Source organism: Lepisosteus oculatus, chromosome 27 (assembly GCF_040954835.1).
Source record: "Lepisosteus oculatus isolate fLepOcu1 chromosome 27, fLepOcu1.hap2, whole genome shotgun sequence".
NCBI classification, from domain to species: domain Eukaryota; kingdom Metazoa; phylum Chordata; class Actinopteri; order Semionotiformes; family Lepisosteidae; genus Lepisosteus; species Lepisosteus oculatus.
Window position 1 is genome coordinate 1,297,472 of NC_090722.1, and position 14,178 is coordinate 1,311,649.

Below are 14,178 nucleotides of genomic sequence, written 5' to 3' on the forward strand. Positions count from 1 at the left end.
CAGACAGTCATGTTCACACAGTAATAACTCGATCTGCCCAGGAGAAACAACACTAGAACAATCCGATCTGTGTGACCGAGCCTCAGCACGTCCCTGCCTAGTGCAGTAAACAGCTATGACTCTTGAATCCGCAGTGGAAAAAGAAGCTCAGAAGGTGAGATGTTTTCTTTGCTTCGTACTTGAGCTCTTTAAGTCAGTAAAATTGGAACGCGCTCCTGACTGCCGAATGTTACGTCACAATCCTGCTGCCACTACGTGACACATGCGCATAATCAGTGATTACAATCATTAATATTATTAATTGATTGAAAGTTATTATACAACTTAGTATTCTTCCTGCTCTCCCCACAAGCAAATGGTTCTCTTATTTCCAGTGTCAGTTGGAAAGTGTGTGAAGACACAGAGCAGCGCTTCTTCTTTATGACATGACCTCCCCACGATCACTTCAGACTGCAGCTTCCTCCCACTTTCCACAGACCTGCTGCTTTGTCTTTCACGCTACACCATCACCGTGGCTTTTCCTGATCATAAAAATCTCCAACCAAACCAAACCAAGACAATTCATGTTCATTTGCTGCACCAATTGTATGAAAGAATGATCTAGATTTGCAACAGACAGATCTGTCTGCTATACTGTGCATTATAATGTTCCTGCTTCATTCCCTCACACACAGACCTCGTGCTCTCAACAATCTGTAAAAGCACATTGCACTTTCAGAGCAGCTCGACTCCCAGCACACTGCAGCAGGGCGGCGGTGTGAGAAATCCCTGTGGGCCAGGAGAGCCAGAGACCTGCCGCTGTGCCGCAGGAGGTCAGCGGACTGATGGGTGGACAGACTCGCCGGTTTGGGCTGAAGCTGAATCACCTGAGCTCTCCTGCGCCCCTCTGTCTCTCTCCTGCACTTCACTGCTCTGTATTCTGTACTTCTGTGTGAAACAGCTTGTTTCCAGCTTCTCCTGTCTGAACACTTGCAGACTGAAGACAGAAAAGCGCTTCATACACTTCAGTGTTGGTTCAGCACCATTCATACATTCTGGAATGAAAACCAGCTTCTGTACATGCTGTGTAATTTATTTAAACACAAATGTGTGTGTGTGGGAGAGAGGTGTGCTGTCTGGTCCAGACTGAGCTGGGGCGCCCAGGTGTCTCTGCAGTGGCTGGGGAGGGGCGCCCCGACTCCAGAGTGCTGCTCAGGGCCGGGTGAAGAGCCCCATGGCTTCAGCAGCCCTCTCCCGCACCTGCGGCTCTGGGTCCTGCAGCAGGATCCTCAGGGCTGCGGGAGGAAAGAGACGAGGCTGTTACTCGGGGTCCTGCAGTCCTGCTCAGCTCCTGACACACAGCTGCAGTGCTGATCCAGCTCTTGCCCAGCAGGTGTGAGTTAGGAGACACTGTGAAGAGCAGCAGGTCTGGACCTCATGCAGTGGGGTTAAAGAAGGAGTGTGAGATCCTTTCTGTGTGACATCTGTGTTCTCTTCACTGTCAGAAGGAACAGTAGTCAAAAATGTCAAACTATGAAGCTGGAAGAAACGGCCACACTGTAATTCACAGACCGCACAAGTCTCTAAAAAGAATAAAATAAAGCAGAGCAACTACAGATGTGCAATTCCACAAAAACCTGCTAAACAGGCCAACTATACATTTTTCATCTCCATGCTCTGAACTTCTCAAAACTCTGTACACTGGGTATCTATGGTGTGAGAGGCTACAGCCAGAATTTCTGGTTAAACAGACTCTAAAATACTAAAATACTAAATACTAAGCCACTGAAGCTAAGCAGGTGTGAGCCTGGCCAGTAACTGGATGGGAGACCTCCTGGGAAAAACTAAGGTTGCTGCTGGAAGAGGTGTTAGTGGGGCCAGCAGGGGGCGCTCACCCTGTGGTCCATGTAGGTCCTAATGCCCCAGTATAGTGACGGGGACACTATACTGTAAACAGGTGCGCTCATTAAGATGAGACGTCAAACCGAGGTCCTGACTCTCTGTGGTCATAAAAAAAACCAGGGTGTTTCTCGAAAAGAGTAGGGGTGTAACCCCAGCGCCCTGGCCAAATTTCCCATTGGCCCTTACCAATCGTGGCCTCCTAATAATCCCCATCTATGAATTGGCTTTATCACCCTGCTCTCCTCCCCACTGATAGCTGATGTGTGGTGAGCGTTCTGGCGCACTATGGCTGCCGTCGCATCATCCAGGTGGGGCTGCACATTGGTGGTGGTGGAGGGGATCCCCATTACCTGTAAAGCACTTTCAGTGGAGTGTCCAGAAAAGTGCTATATAAATGTAAGCAATTATTATTATTAATTATAATATACTGTACAAGAACAACTGGTCAACATACTGGACACAAAACACAAGCATCGTTACCTCGCTGAGCTCTTCTCAGAGCGAAACAAGAGCAGAGTCTCCTCTGCAGCTGCTGCACTTGGAGGCCTGAAACACAGAGGGGTTGAACAGCAGAGCTCCTGCACACACAGCACCACACAGGATACTGCACCAGCGCACACTGCCAACACTCTGAATGGAGAGCAGCTCATGGAAATGTGTTTCCTGGTGACATTGGTAAGTCTGATTAACCTGCCTCATTACTGACAGAAAAATGCATTTCAAACACTAGACAGACGAGGCTGAAAGTGGTGCCCAGTGTCCTGCTGCCGAAATGAGACTACTGTAGCTAGACATACTAGAGCCTTCTTACTAGAGGCCTTTTACTAGTGTGACATATCAGAGCCTGAGTCCTTTGAGAAAACCCCAGTGATCAAACACCTTCAGACTCAAACCTGTTTCAAGGAAAACCTACAGAGTAGCGTTTTAATGCTTGAATTCCCATCCCGGCAATACCCTCATCACTAACCACAGCACAACTCACTTTTACCAGTGGAGCATCATCTCTACACTGAGCCTCAATCACTCTTCTCATTGTCACTGAGCTCTTACCAATGAAGATGGCAGCACTTTCCCGAACCCAGGCCCTTCTGCTCTGTGCACCCTGGAGTGCAAGCCTCTGGGCCAGGCTGAACTGCCCACTCGTTATCTGGACACAGGGAATATTGCAGGGCAGTGTGAGACAGCACGCTACTACTGTACAGGAGCCCCCATGTGAGAGACAGCCCTCCATTACACATAAACACCTCTAATCCATCTAATGAGAGTGTATGAACTCATCAGCACTACTGTGATTATAATCTGGATATAAACTGCTACTCACTGTAATTAGTGCTCAGTGTAAGCCTGGTTTAGCACAAATATATTTCCTAAATCTGACACAAGTCTTCGTGTGTTTGTGTCCCAAAAGCAGGGTGTGCTCCCCTCTCTCACCAGCAGCCCAGAAGCCAGCCCCAGGAGAACCTCACTCACCAGGATCCTGCACATCTCCTTCATGGACAGCACACATTCCAGGGTGAAGTGCTGTAGGACTGTCCAGCAGGCCTGGGGAAATCCACATTGTCAAAACCAGTTTATCTTGAAACAGAGCCCAAATTAAACAGAAACTACACAAATGTCACAAAATAGAAGCCAGCCCTGAAACCCTTTGACACATCCTTGATAGTAACCCTCTGAATGTTTAGATTTACAGGCTACAAGTTCGTACTGACTGTAGGGTTTTTTTTCTTCAGCAATTGCAAAGCTGGTCAAACACTGGATAGGTGACAAGTATCAATATCAAAGAAGGACGCGAGAAGACCCATAGTCCCACAGGCTCAGCCCAGCCAGCGGCAGCTCTGTGTCTTTACCTGGATGACCTCTGGGCTGGGGTCAGTCAGGTTCAGCAGCACGCTGACCAGGGAGCTGTGGACCTCTTTGTTGAGCCGGGCTTTCCCAGAGCCCAGCCTGACCAGCTGCCCCAGCAGAACCACTGTGACTCTGCGGACCTCCGGGCTCTCCTGTAACACAGACACAGGACAAGAGGGAAACTTTACACACAGACACGCACAAACTGTCACCACTTATTTTCTCCTCTCAGGGCTGGAGTCTGACCTCACTGTAGCTCAGTAGCTCAAAGAACAAACACTGTAATCATGGATATCCAATTGATTACAATTACAAACGTTATATTTAAATTTAAAAGACAAAAACAAATGACACAATATTTGAATAAAGAACATCTTAAAAAACTTACACTTTCCAAGCAGGGCCTGGCTCTACAGTACACAAAGGGCACCAGTGCTTTGGCTTGACTCTTGTCCGCGATGGACAGGACAGTGATCAAGCCCAGTAGAGCCCGCAGAACAACTGGCTCAGCTGGGGTCTTCTGCTCTGTCAGGACTGAGCTCTGAGCTGCCAGCTGCTCCTCTGTGTGTCTGTGGATCTGAAGACAGGAGGACACCAGTCGGCCTTCATTCCCAGTACTGCTGGGACAAGGGTTACACTGAGGGAGGGTCATGCTGGTCGCTGCTGGTCAGCAGAAGGGACAGCTAAAATTGACGTGCTAGCCAGTCCACCACGCCTGACTCAGGTGGTTCAAGCTACACAAGCCCTTGGTCTGGCAGCGCTCAGGAACTCGGCCAAAAGTCTCAAGCTTCTCCCTGTCTTCCGACTTTGCTCCTCGGATACTGGCCCCTAGCTTCACCCTGCCTTTGTTGTCTAGATTACCCTCTTGTGCTTGTGTGCTGTGTCTGTCTGTTTACAGACTGTGCTTATTACCATCAGCTCTGAGTTTGGAGTTTGCTGTGTGCTGAGCCTCTGTGTTCACCCAGCTTTGATCTGGCCTGTTCTGGACGTGGCTTTGGGCTGCTGGTCTGCACCACGCTTTTCTGTGCTCACCAGCCTGTCCCTGTGCTGCAAACAGGGAGCTGTTTGTTCACACAGCCGCTTGCCTGTTTTCTGGTGTCTCTCTGCCTGCTCTTGGGCAGCGACATATTACAGGGAGACAGTACCTCCGTGCTGTAGCTGTCAGCTGTCTAACTATCTGTCCTCTGCTCAGTTAGAAACACCAGCAGATTGGCTCTATAGTCACTTACATCCAGTTCTGGATCATCCACCTTCATCTCCCTCATCAGGCCGAGATGATCAGCCAGGTCCTTCACGGTCTCCGAGACCACCTGGCTGGTACTGAGGACCTGCCACACCTCCGAGAGTGAGCTGTAAAATACATCCCCAGCTGTCAGTGCAGGGCTCTGCATTCAAACTCATTCTCAGAGCTAAAATACACAAACACTGACGCCACAACACAGTGCTGTTGTTGTGATGCTTTTATCATTGCAAAGAGCTTCTCACTGTTAGAATTGTGCTCTACCTCTCAGAGGGAGAAATGAGGGTCACTAGGGACTGGATGGTCTGTCTGAGGTCCTCTGCAGCCAGATATAATATCCCCTCCCTCAAACTCTCTTCCAAGCTGTCATCCAGAGTATAACTACTGCCGAAGAATTGCAGCAGGTCAAGAGCCTACAGGGAACAAGAACAGCAGGTCAATCTCAGACAGATCACATGAGCTCTGTTACACTGACTGTTGAAGTTGTCCACTACTGCCCCTTTGTTGCAGTTCTCAGTGCTGTCTTCAGAGACAGGACACAGGATCTTGTCACTAGGTGTGAACAAAGGAGTCATTTTTCTGAATACTTCTGGAGCAATGTTTCCAAAAAGCTAAAAACACAACTGTATTGATCAATAGCAAAACAGTTTCCCGTCCAATCACTTCTCAAAAACTATCTGTTCTCCGATTCACAGTGACAGGATACAGCTTGTCCAGAGCATCCTTGTAGGAAAACAGCAGACAGGCGGCTGCGTCAGACACACTGACCATCATTGTCGCCAGGAGCTCGGCCTTGGCAGGGAAGCTGGGAGCTCCGGAGGGACTGGCGCTGCGCACTGCCTGTGCCATCATGCCCACACTGCGGCACAGGCTCAGTCTGACACTGGGCTCCTGCAGGGGGACACACAGCAGCTCACTCACTGACAGCCCAGACGCCACCTCACCTCCACCAGCCCTGGACTCTGATGGACACTCACAGCCTGGACAGCCTGGACACTGTATCCCTGTGTCCTCCTCCCCAGAACAATCCAATCAGGTTGAAGTATAATTAACAATGTCTACCCAGACACTGCAGGAAAGTAGCAGAACAAATAAGGAAGAACTGATTCCTGAGAGTTGTTACGAATACCTCCCTGCGTTAGAGATGCACATTACACAATGTAGCAGTGGTTGAATACACTCTTCAGACAGGAGCTGTGAGGTTCTCTCTGTCAGGTCTCTTGTTCTTAAAGGAGGACATGTTGCCTACCTTAGTGGTGACATGGTGTCTCAGTCTCTCCATAAAGTCAGTGTCCATTCTCTGCAGTAGATCCTCTGCAGGTGCTTTAAGTGCAACGTGCCCATAGCACAGAATCAGGGCACAGGTGAAATCACTCTGCAGTAACAAGCATGACAATCCAGATCAAGGTGCTGAAACTTGTAGGTAGAAGCTGACATTAAGAGCAGCTTCTGTTTGTCTGTCAGGACTCTGATGCAGTACACCTACCCTAGAGCCCTGCTCATTGCAGAGGAAGGCTGGGTCAGTCAGCTGGGTCTCCAGTCTCTTCAGCACAGACAGCACCACATCCAGGTGCACACTGGCACACAGCCCCATCAGCACTGCCAGATCCTGGGACACCAGACAGGCATCAGAGCACTCTTACAACACCCACAAGGGCATCATGCACACTCTCTCATGGACTGCTGTTCTAATGCCATGATAAAATGAGCCGAGTCATCAATATCCGTTCAACTGAATGAATAAGGGCTTCAGCAGTCAGATACACGGCACTTCTGTGTTGCCATGAGCTGTGGAGAGGGGTAGATCACAGCACTGAGCTGCTGTCATTGATGAGGCTCCTGAGGGCTTCACTACTGTAACGTCTCTCTGTGCAGGTGAGCGGGCTGCTGTCCCCATTACCTGGGCGTGGACCATGGTCAGCAGCTGCTCCAGCTGGGATTCCAGCACTGGTCTGGCCTTCGGCACTGCTGCCCCCACAAGCACACTCAGACTCTGAAAGAAGAGCACGTTGGAGTCAATCTGGAGAGGCACTGCTGCTTCATCAAGAGGCCTCACTCTCTCAGTGTATGCAATAACACATTAGCATTAGGATTTTGGTAGTTTGATCACACACAAAAATCTGACAGAGCAGGATAACGCCTCCCCTGGACTCTACCCCTGGCAGATCCATCTTGTTCACACCCTTCCACAATCACATGGGGCACCACAGACCATAATCCTCTTCTGCACTGGGCCTCACCAGCACATCACTGGAGCTTGTGGACAAAGGGACACTGGGAAAGTGCTACTAGTGATTGTTTCGATCTACAATTTAAGGAATCAAAATCCATTTTCTAAAAGAAACGGACCTCGCAATCCACAACCTGTACACCTAAAGGCCCATTGTCGGTCACAGGCCTACCTTGTTGATTCTGGAGTAGCTGATGTCCAGCTCAGCTGCATACAGTGGCTGGAAGGCCTGTAAAACTGCTGGCAGCTCACTCTGAAACTTCTCCTCAGGGAGCAGGCAGCACATAGCTGCCAGGGCCAAGACAATGGCCTCCGTCACCTTCAGACAAAACACAAACACCATCATCCTCAAGGAAAGGATACAGTCACAGGAAAGCAAACTTGTCTAAAACCGCAGACAGTTAGAACAGCTTTAAGCAATGAATAAAACCTGCTTCATAAGTACACCCTATTCAACTTTGCTTACTGTGATCTGAACCCTAGACCCTGATACCCTTCCCTAATACCTGCATGGACACATCTTTTCTTGGCATTCAAGTCCATTCTTTCCTCCAGAACATCTGAGAATTCAGGATGATTAATAAGATGTCAAATAACCTACACTGGATTAAAGATCCCATACCTTTGGCTCAGAAGATGGCAGCCATCTGTGCACTACATCAAAACTTATGATGACCTGGCTTGAACAGTCCTGAACACACTGCCCGGGACCCTGGAATTTTGCCCAGCTCTCATACAGGCCTTCCAATGCTGACAACACAAGAGAGGAACAGCCTGCTACACTCCTCAGCTACATCAAAGCAGTCCTGTAGCTCAGTGGGAAGCGGTCTGAACAGGCCTTATCAGTGGATTGCCAGTGGAACCAAGCATTGATAACAACTGTCCCCCTAAATGAGACAGCTTGCACACTTACCAAAAGCCATCATTGCCTTCATTTTATTAGTCACAGCAAGGGGAAGAACAGGCACCAGCAGGTCCAGCAGTCTCACTATATCCCTTGCTATGTCACGACCTTCAAAGAAAACACATTTCACACTGGGTAGGGACCAAGGCTCATGATAACACTAGAGAGTCAGAAGCGGCATGAGTAACAAACACTGAGCCTTCATAATAAGCTCATGTATCAGGGCTTGAATGGACAGATACGAGCAGTATCATGAAGTTTGAAATACAACACAGTAAAAAATCTGGAATATATCTGTGCAGATCACACCCCATTAGCAGCACAGAACTTACTGCAGTTGCGGGAGATATCTCCTACAGCATTCAGCAGCGTGTGGTGAGGGAGCACTCCGGGCTGGAAGAAGGACAGTACCATATCCATGGTACTGTCGTAGTGGTCTCTCACCACACAAATGACTATGTTGCTGGCTGGCTGTTGCCAGTCAGGCAGCCATTTCTGAAACAACAGTAAAAAGAGATCAGAGTGACTTGGGAGTCGATAGTATTGGAGTTGAAGCTGCAGCTTGGATCAAGCCAATGAGCACACAAGTTAACATACAACGATTTGTTACCATTAGATGTAACAATGTGTGCTACAGGCAAGGAAACAGACCACAGCACTGCAGCAAGACAACAGTTCGATAGATTGAAATTAAAGGGATTTACATACCGGTGACATCGTCATCTCATTCAAGGCCATCGAGACGGTGCTCTTGGCCAAGGACTCATCCAGATGCTGCGCAGATGTTTTGCGCAGCAGCTTCTCCACTGCCTGGAGGACAGCAGAGCGATGGGCAGTTGTCACCTAGAGCAGGGAAGAACCAAAGCCAGGGGTGAGACTGCTGCTCTCATCACAGCACCAAGAGTGTCTGTTCAAAGGCTTCTCCTTCAGGGCCAGTCAGCCTGGCCAACGGGCACTGAGGGTGAAACAGCAGAACCACCCCAGCTCACCACACGAGGGAGTGGAAACACACAGAGAAACCCCAGCCTTCCACTCAAGCACATCTGTCAAGATGACAACACGTTAGGGCTTACATTCTGACTTATAGTTGTAAGAAAAAGCAGAGACAGTATCTTGGAGCACACTGGGCTCCTGATTAGTGCGTTTGCAACGACTATATCAGGAGGTGTGTAGGGAGCTCCTTCATGTTACCTGGGGGCTCTCGAGGAATCCCAGGATGACTGGCAGTGTCCCCTTGGTGTTCCTCTGCAGGAGGGAGAGCAGCTCTTCTATCAGGAGCTTCCCAGATTCCTCATCAGAGCTGCTCATTCCCTCCAGAACAGCCAGGACCTCATCTACAGCAAACACACAGACAGGGGAAACACTGGTGTCGCCGCAGCACAGACTTCTAGGGAGAAAACTCTTAAACTGACCTGTTGTCTGAGGGACCTAAAACCCTGCTGACACATGTCTGAGAATTATAGAGATCAAAATGATTTTTGATGCACAGCCCGTAAAAGCTGGGACTCTTTCACCCCAGAGAGGAATACAGATCTGCTCTAAGGGCAGGAGGCTTCAGAGTGCAGGGTTTTGTTTTCGTGGTCCTGAATAACAGCTGCAGCCACTGACACTTCTGAACCCTGAAGAGCCCACAAACAGAGCTGCTCTGTGGGTCACATCAGTCCTGTTAGCAGCTGCTCCTCCGCAAACAGAGGATCTCAGTGTTGAAGAAGAATCAGGCAGCAGCTCTGCTCCCAGGTGGAGAACCTCCTTCTGCTGCTCTAAGGGGATTAGAGCCTCTAATTCAGCGTCTCTCACACCCAGTCAAAAGGACTTGGACAGATCTTCATCAATATACATTTGCTTTTCCCAAAGTTACAATTAAATGTAAATGAAAGAATAATTGCAGTACATCACTCAGACACAGCTCATTTCATAACCACTGTGAGTTACTCATTTTCAACACTTTCAATGGTTTCATACCTTACATGGATGTTAGTCTTCTTAAAAATACTCTCATACTAAATTATTTTATATCTTATTATTTTAGCTTATATCTTGTTTATTTTTGCTCAAATCATTATTAGTTGAAAAGATGAGGAGACTGCTGTTGCTTTCCCTGCCTCGAGCTGAGGAGACCTGCAGGGTGACATCGAAGAGCCCCTCAGGTCAGTCAGCCCAGGGATGGAGTCCCAGTGGAAAGGGAAGCCAGGAGTCAGTGTGTGGGGGGACTGGCTTCAGGGGGCACTGGTCTAGATCCAGCTGTGTCATACCTGGCCCGGGGCACTGGCAGCCTGTGCGCTGCACACAGGAGGAGAGCCACTTCACCCTGCTGGGCTCACAGCTGCACTCCTTCGGGCTCATCTTGGACCTGTCAGTCAGCCAGTAGAACAGCACAGTGAAGCAGGGAGCTGGGCGGCGCTTCTCACACACTGGGAGTCAAGGTACTGCTGACAGGCCAGTGCAGACCCACTAGACACCACAGAACTCTCTCTAACCAGCTGGTCCTACTGGAATACAACCCAACAGGCTGAAGGGCAGACACGGGATATTGAGAACACAAGCAAATTCTTCACATCAGTGAAAGCAGAGACAGGAACAGAAGCAGCAATGAATTCCTGTTCAGATCTGCACTCTGGGCTTTAATAAAACTCCAGCAGGTTAAGAGCTTTTAACCCCCTCTGACTGAACACCGTGTTAACACAATAACCGCTCGATCTGCCCAGGAGAAACAAGAACAATCGGATCCGCGATACGGAGCCTCGGCAGGTCCCTACCTCGTCCGTAAACCACCAGGATCTTCAGTGAAAAGACAGAGAATATTGACAAGCCGTGTCGAGCTGAAGTGTTTTCTTCGCTACGAGCATCAGCGCTGAGCGACTCAGCAGCACCGGAGCGCTTTCCCGGACCGCAACTGTTGCGTCACAATCCCGATGTGTCGACGTCATGCTCACGTTTAATAAGTCATTATAATCACTATATTTAATTATAAAATTACAATTTTATATGCTTTCTGATTTTTCCCAACTCTACCAACAGAAGCACTAATTGTCTGATTTCCAAAGTGTCAGCCGGAAAGTTTCAGAAAACACGGAGCGGAGCGTCTTGCTCACGATATGACGTCAGACACCCCTTCCTCCCTCCATCCAGACTCGCCTCTCCCTCCTCTCTCACACGACTCGCTCATCAGGGCTTCTACTGTCACTCCAGTCTCCTGCCAGACCTCTCCCAGACACAGCCTGCTCATTAGTCCTCCTGTGACCCAGACTCGCCCTGCAGATCTGCTCTCCGGCTCCTCCTCATGGTCACTCCGCTCGCTCACGCACAGACCTTGTGCTCTAACCAGTCCGCAGCGACACATCTGGTCTTGAAGCAGCTCGTCTTGCAGCGCCCTGCAGCAGCGCCACGGTGTGTGAAGCCCTGCGGCCGGGAGCAGCAGAGACCCGTCGCTGGGCCGCAGGAGGTCCGAGACTGACGGTCCTGCAGACCCGCTGGTTCTCATAGCGGCGGAGCGGGGCTGCAGGTCTGCCCTCGGCTCTTCTCCGCAGTGACAGGAGGCAGAGAGAGCCGCGCCTCAGGAGCCCCACACGCCTCCACAGGGATCAGCCGCAGGGAGACGATCGCTCCTCCGACACACAGCCGCTCACAAATAACGGCTGCGCTCCTCTCGCGCCCTCAGCGGAGCGGGCAGCCGCGAGCCGGAGCCGGAGGAGGCGGAGACGCCGAGCGCTCGGACCTGCGACTCAGCCAATCAGAAGCCGCTATCAGCAAGGGGCGGGGCCTGAATGAAGAACAAGAATACAGTAGAAATATTTTATATTATTAATATAATAATAAAACAGATGGATATGAAAATACGTGTCAGATACACCATGAGCTGGAGCCATTTCTGTGTGAAACAGCTTGTTTCCTGTCTTCATGACAACTTGTCCACGACATTCTGGATGAAATGAAAAAGAACTGAAGTTGAATCGTTTTTTTCCTCATTTGACTGAAACCCAAATGGCTGGAGGTTTAACAGCAGGATATGCAACATGTGTTTCTTCCAAGTGGTCATTTTCCTTCTGCTTCTAAAACCAACTGAACTCTGATAATTTTTATTTTAAGTACATTCATTTCACCAGAAGAGTAGTATCAAAAAGCAGCTGCACATAAAATAAGCACTTCTGTCAGAACTCGTCAGTTTCATCTACTGCTGAACAGGCAAAGTAAGCTTTCCTGCAGGCAGTCACTTTCAAGATTCAAGATGTTTTATTGGCCATATACAACAAGTGTGTTGGAATGCCTACTCGTTCAGCTGTACCCAGTAACAGTGGAGGAAAAAGAAATAACAAACAGACATGGACAGTACATTTAGACAATAGACATTATAACACACCCAAGACAGGACATAGTGCAAACAGTGCAGTACCTTAAAGTGCAGGTGCTAATTTGAGCTGTTTATGATGCGGACTGCCCTGGGGAAGAAATTGTTTTTGAATCTATTGGTCAGTGTTCTGACACTGCAATACCTCCTACCAGAACCCAGGGGTGAAACCAGATTGTGGCCAGTTTAGGTCCCAGTTTCTGTGAGACACCCCCAGACTGTCCTGATCTGGGTCTCCTGTGGGACAGGTGGTGACTCGAGTTTGGCAGCAGAGCAGCCGTGTGCTGGGCTGATTCCTTACCTTGGCCTCGGTCTGGCTCAAAGCCCTCAAGCCCAGAACAGACACACTGACGGTCACACGTAGCTGGAGATCCGCAAACACTATCAGACCGATATCCAGTCCCTGCAAAAGCATCTGGAGACAAAGCGAAGGAGACCGTGAGTGAAGCTGAGGCCAGCCTCACACTGTGAGCTGCAGGTGAGGCTCTCCAGGCCTGCTTCTGGTGGGCCCTGCTGTAGCTCAGCCCCAGTTCTGCTCCTGGATACCAAGGGCGTCGGTGAGGTTTCCAGGGGTCTTCGAAGCAGCAGCTCCTGAAGAGCTGGAAGAAGCTGTAAAACTGGTCCAATAAAGCCAATAATGAGCTAATTGAGGTCACTGAAAGTCCAGCTGGACTGAAATCCTGCAGACACACAGGAGTGGGGACCCTGGTCACAGGTTTTCATTCCTGCTGAGCTCTTAGTGTATCGATGGAGCCGTTTGCTGAGCTGATCAGCTGAGACTCCAAGTTAGCTCTTCGATCGAACATCTACAGCCCTTTAAGCACCTGAAAAGGGGAGTAAAACACCAAACGGAAGAACAAAGACAGACAGAGAGAAGCAGCGAAAGGGAGGTGGATTTTGTCCTGATCAGTTTTGGGGACCAGATTCTGGCTGAGAAACTTGATCGTTTGTTATATCAATGTTGTAAGAGAGCTTGCAGTTCCGTTATTTTAGGAAACTCTGATTATGGAAACATCTGTCCATTTTCACTTCATCCAAATTAGGGTCACAGGGAGCTTGAACCTGTCCCAGCAAGCAAGACGCTTGTCAGGATACACCCTGGACATGACACTAGTCCACTGCAGGGCAGACTCACACAAACACAAACACAGACACGCACACTGGTGGTAGATTTCAGGAGGAACAAGGTCAGACCTACTCCTGTCTACATCCATGGGAGTGGCGTGGAGATGGTGGACTCGTACAAGTACCTGGGACGATAGACTGGAATGGTCTAAAAACATCCAGGCCCTCCATAAGAAGGGCCAGAGCCGACTTTACTTCTTGAGGAGGCTCAGGTCCTTCAATGTACCGTTTTTTGTGCAATATATGCCAGGTACCCGTGCAATACATTTATATTAATATCTATATTTACATTTATAATTATATTCATATATGTGTTATATGATTTTTCTGGGTACTGTTCTGTTCTAGTTTGTTCTTTGTGTGTCCACACTGTGAGTAACTCTTTTAGTGCACCTACACTGTACTGATTGTATTGTACGTATTGTATTATTATTATTGTATCATTCGTTACACTGTGCCTGTGTAAAGCTGCTGTTGCACTGCAATTTCCCTCATGGGATCAATAAAGTATCTATCAATCACACGCTAAAACAAACACACTCACAGACACACACAAACACAGACACGGACACACACACACTCAAACACACACTCACAGACACGCACAC

At 49.1% G+C, this 14,178-nt stretch overlaps 1 protein-coding gene across 5 annotated transcripts; it reads right to left on the reverse strand.

The window, feature by feature from the left end:
- Window positions 1-1,051: 1,051 nt before the first annotated feature.
- Window positions 1,052-11,788, reverse strand: LOC138225234 (uncharacterized). 5 transcript variants are annotated; one of them, XM_069184743.1, is made up of 20 exons: window positions 11,236-11,788; window positions 10,353-10,450; window positions 9,292-9,434; window positions 8,809-8,943; window positions 8,433-8,595; window positions 8,110-8,208; window positions 7,819-7,946; window positions 7,369-7,515; window positions 6,867-6,959; window positions 6,453-6,575; window positions 6,216-6,341; window positions 5,735-5,857; window positions 5,231-5,379; window positions 4,956-5,076; window positions 4,115-4,303; window positions 3,729-3,878; window positions 3,352-3,423; window positions 2,932-3,028; window positions 2,362-2,427; window positions 1,052-1,274 (listed from the first exon to the last, which is right to left on the reverse strand). In XM_069184743.1, exons 2-20 carry the CDS (start codon window positions 10,441-10,443, stop codon window positions 1,192-1,194), a joined length of 2,298 nt encoding a protein of 765 aa, XP_069040844.1. In that variant the 5' UTR covers window positions 10,444-10,450; window positions 11,236-11,788; the 3' UTR covers window positions 1,052-1,191. The 5 variants fall into 5 exon arrangements, with proteins under 5 accessions (XP_069040844.1, XP_069040840.1, XP_069040843.1 ...); XM_069184739.1 differs by having other exon boundaries at window positions 10,857-11,788; XM_069184742.1 differs by having other exon boundaries at window positions 10,353-10,586; window positions 10,857-11,788.
- Window positions 11,789-14,178: the final 2,390 nt, after the last annotated feature.

Bases quoted from the DNA above. Each gene is read 5' to 3' on its own strand.
- LOC138225234 (XM_069184743.1), bottom strand. From the start codon at position 10,443: ATGAGCCCGAAGGAGTGCAGCTGTGAGCCCAGCAGGGTGAAGTGGCTC. The intron at 3,029-3,351 runs GTGAGTGAGGTT...CCCTGTGTCCAG, and splicing joins AGGAGATGTGCAGGATCCTG to ATAACGAGTGGGCAGTTCAG. The intron at 1,275-2,361 runs GTAACGATGCTT...TTCCTCCCGCAG, and splicing joins TCTGAGAAGAGCTCAGCGAG to CCCTGAGGATCCTGCTGCAG.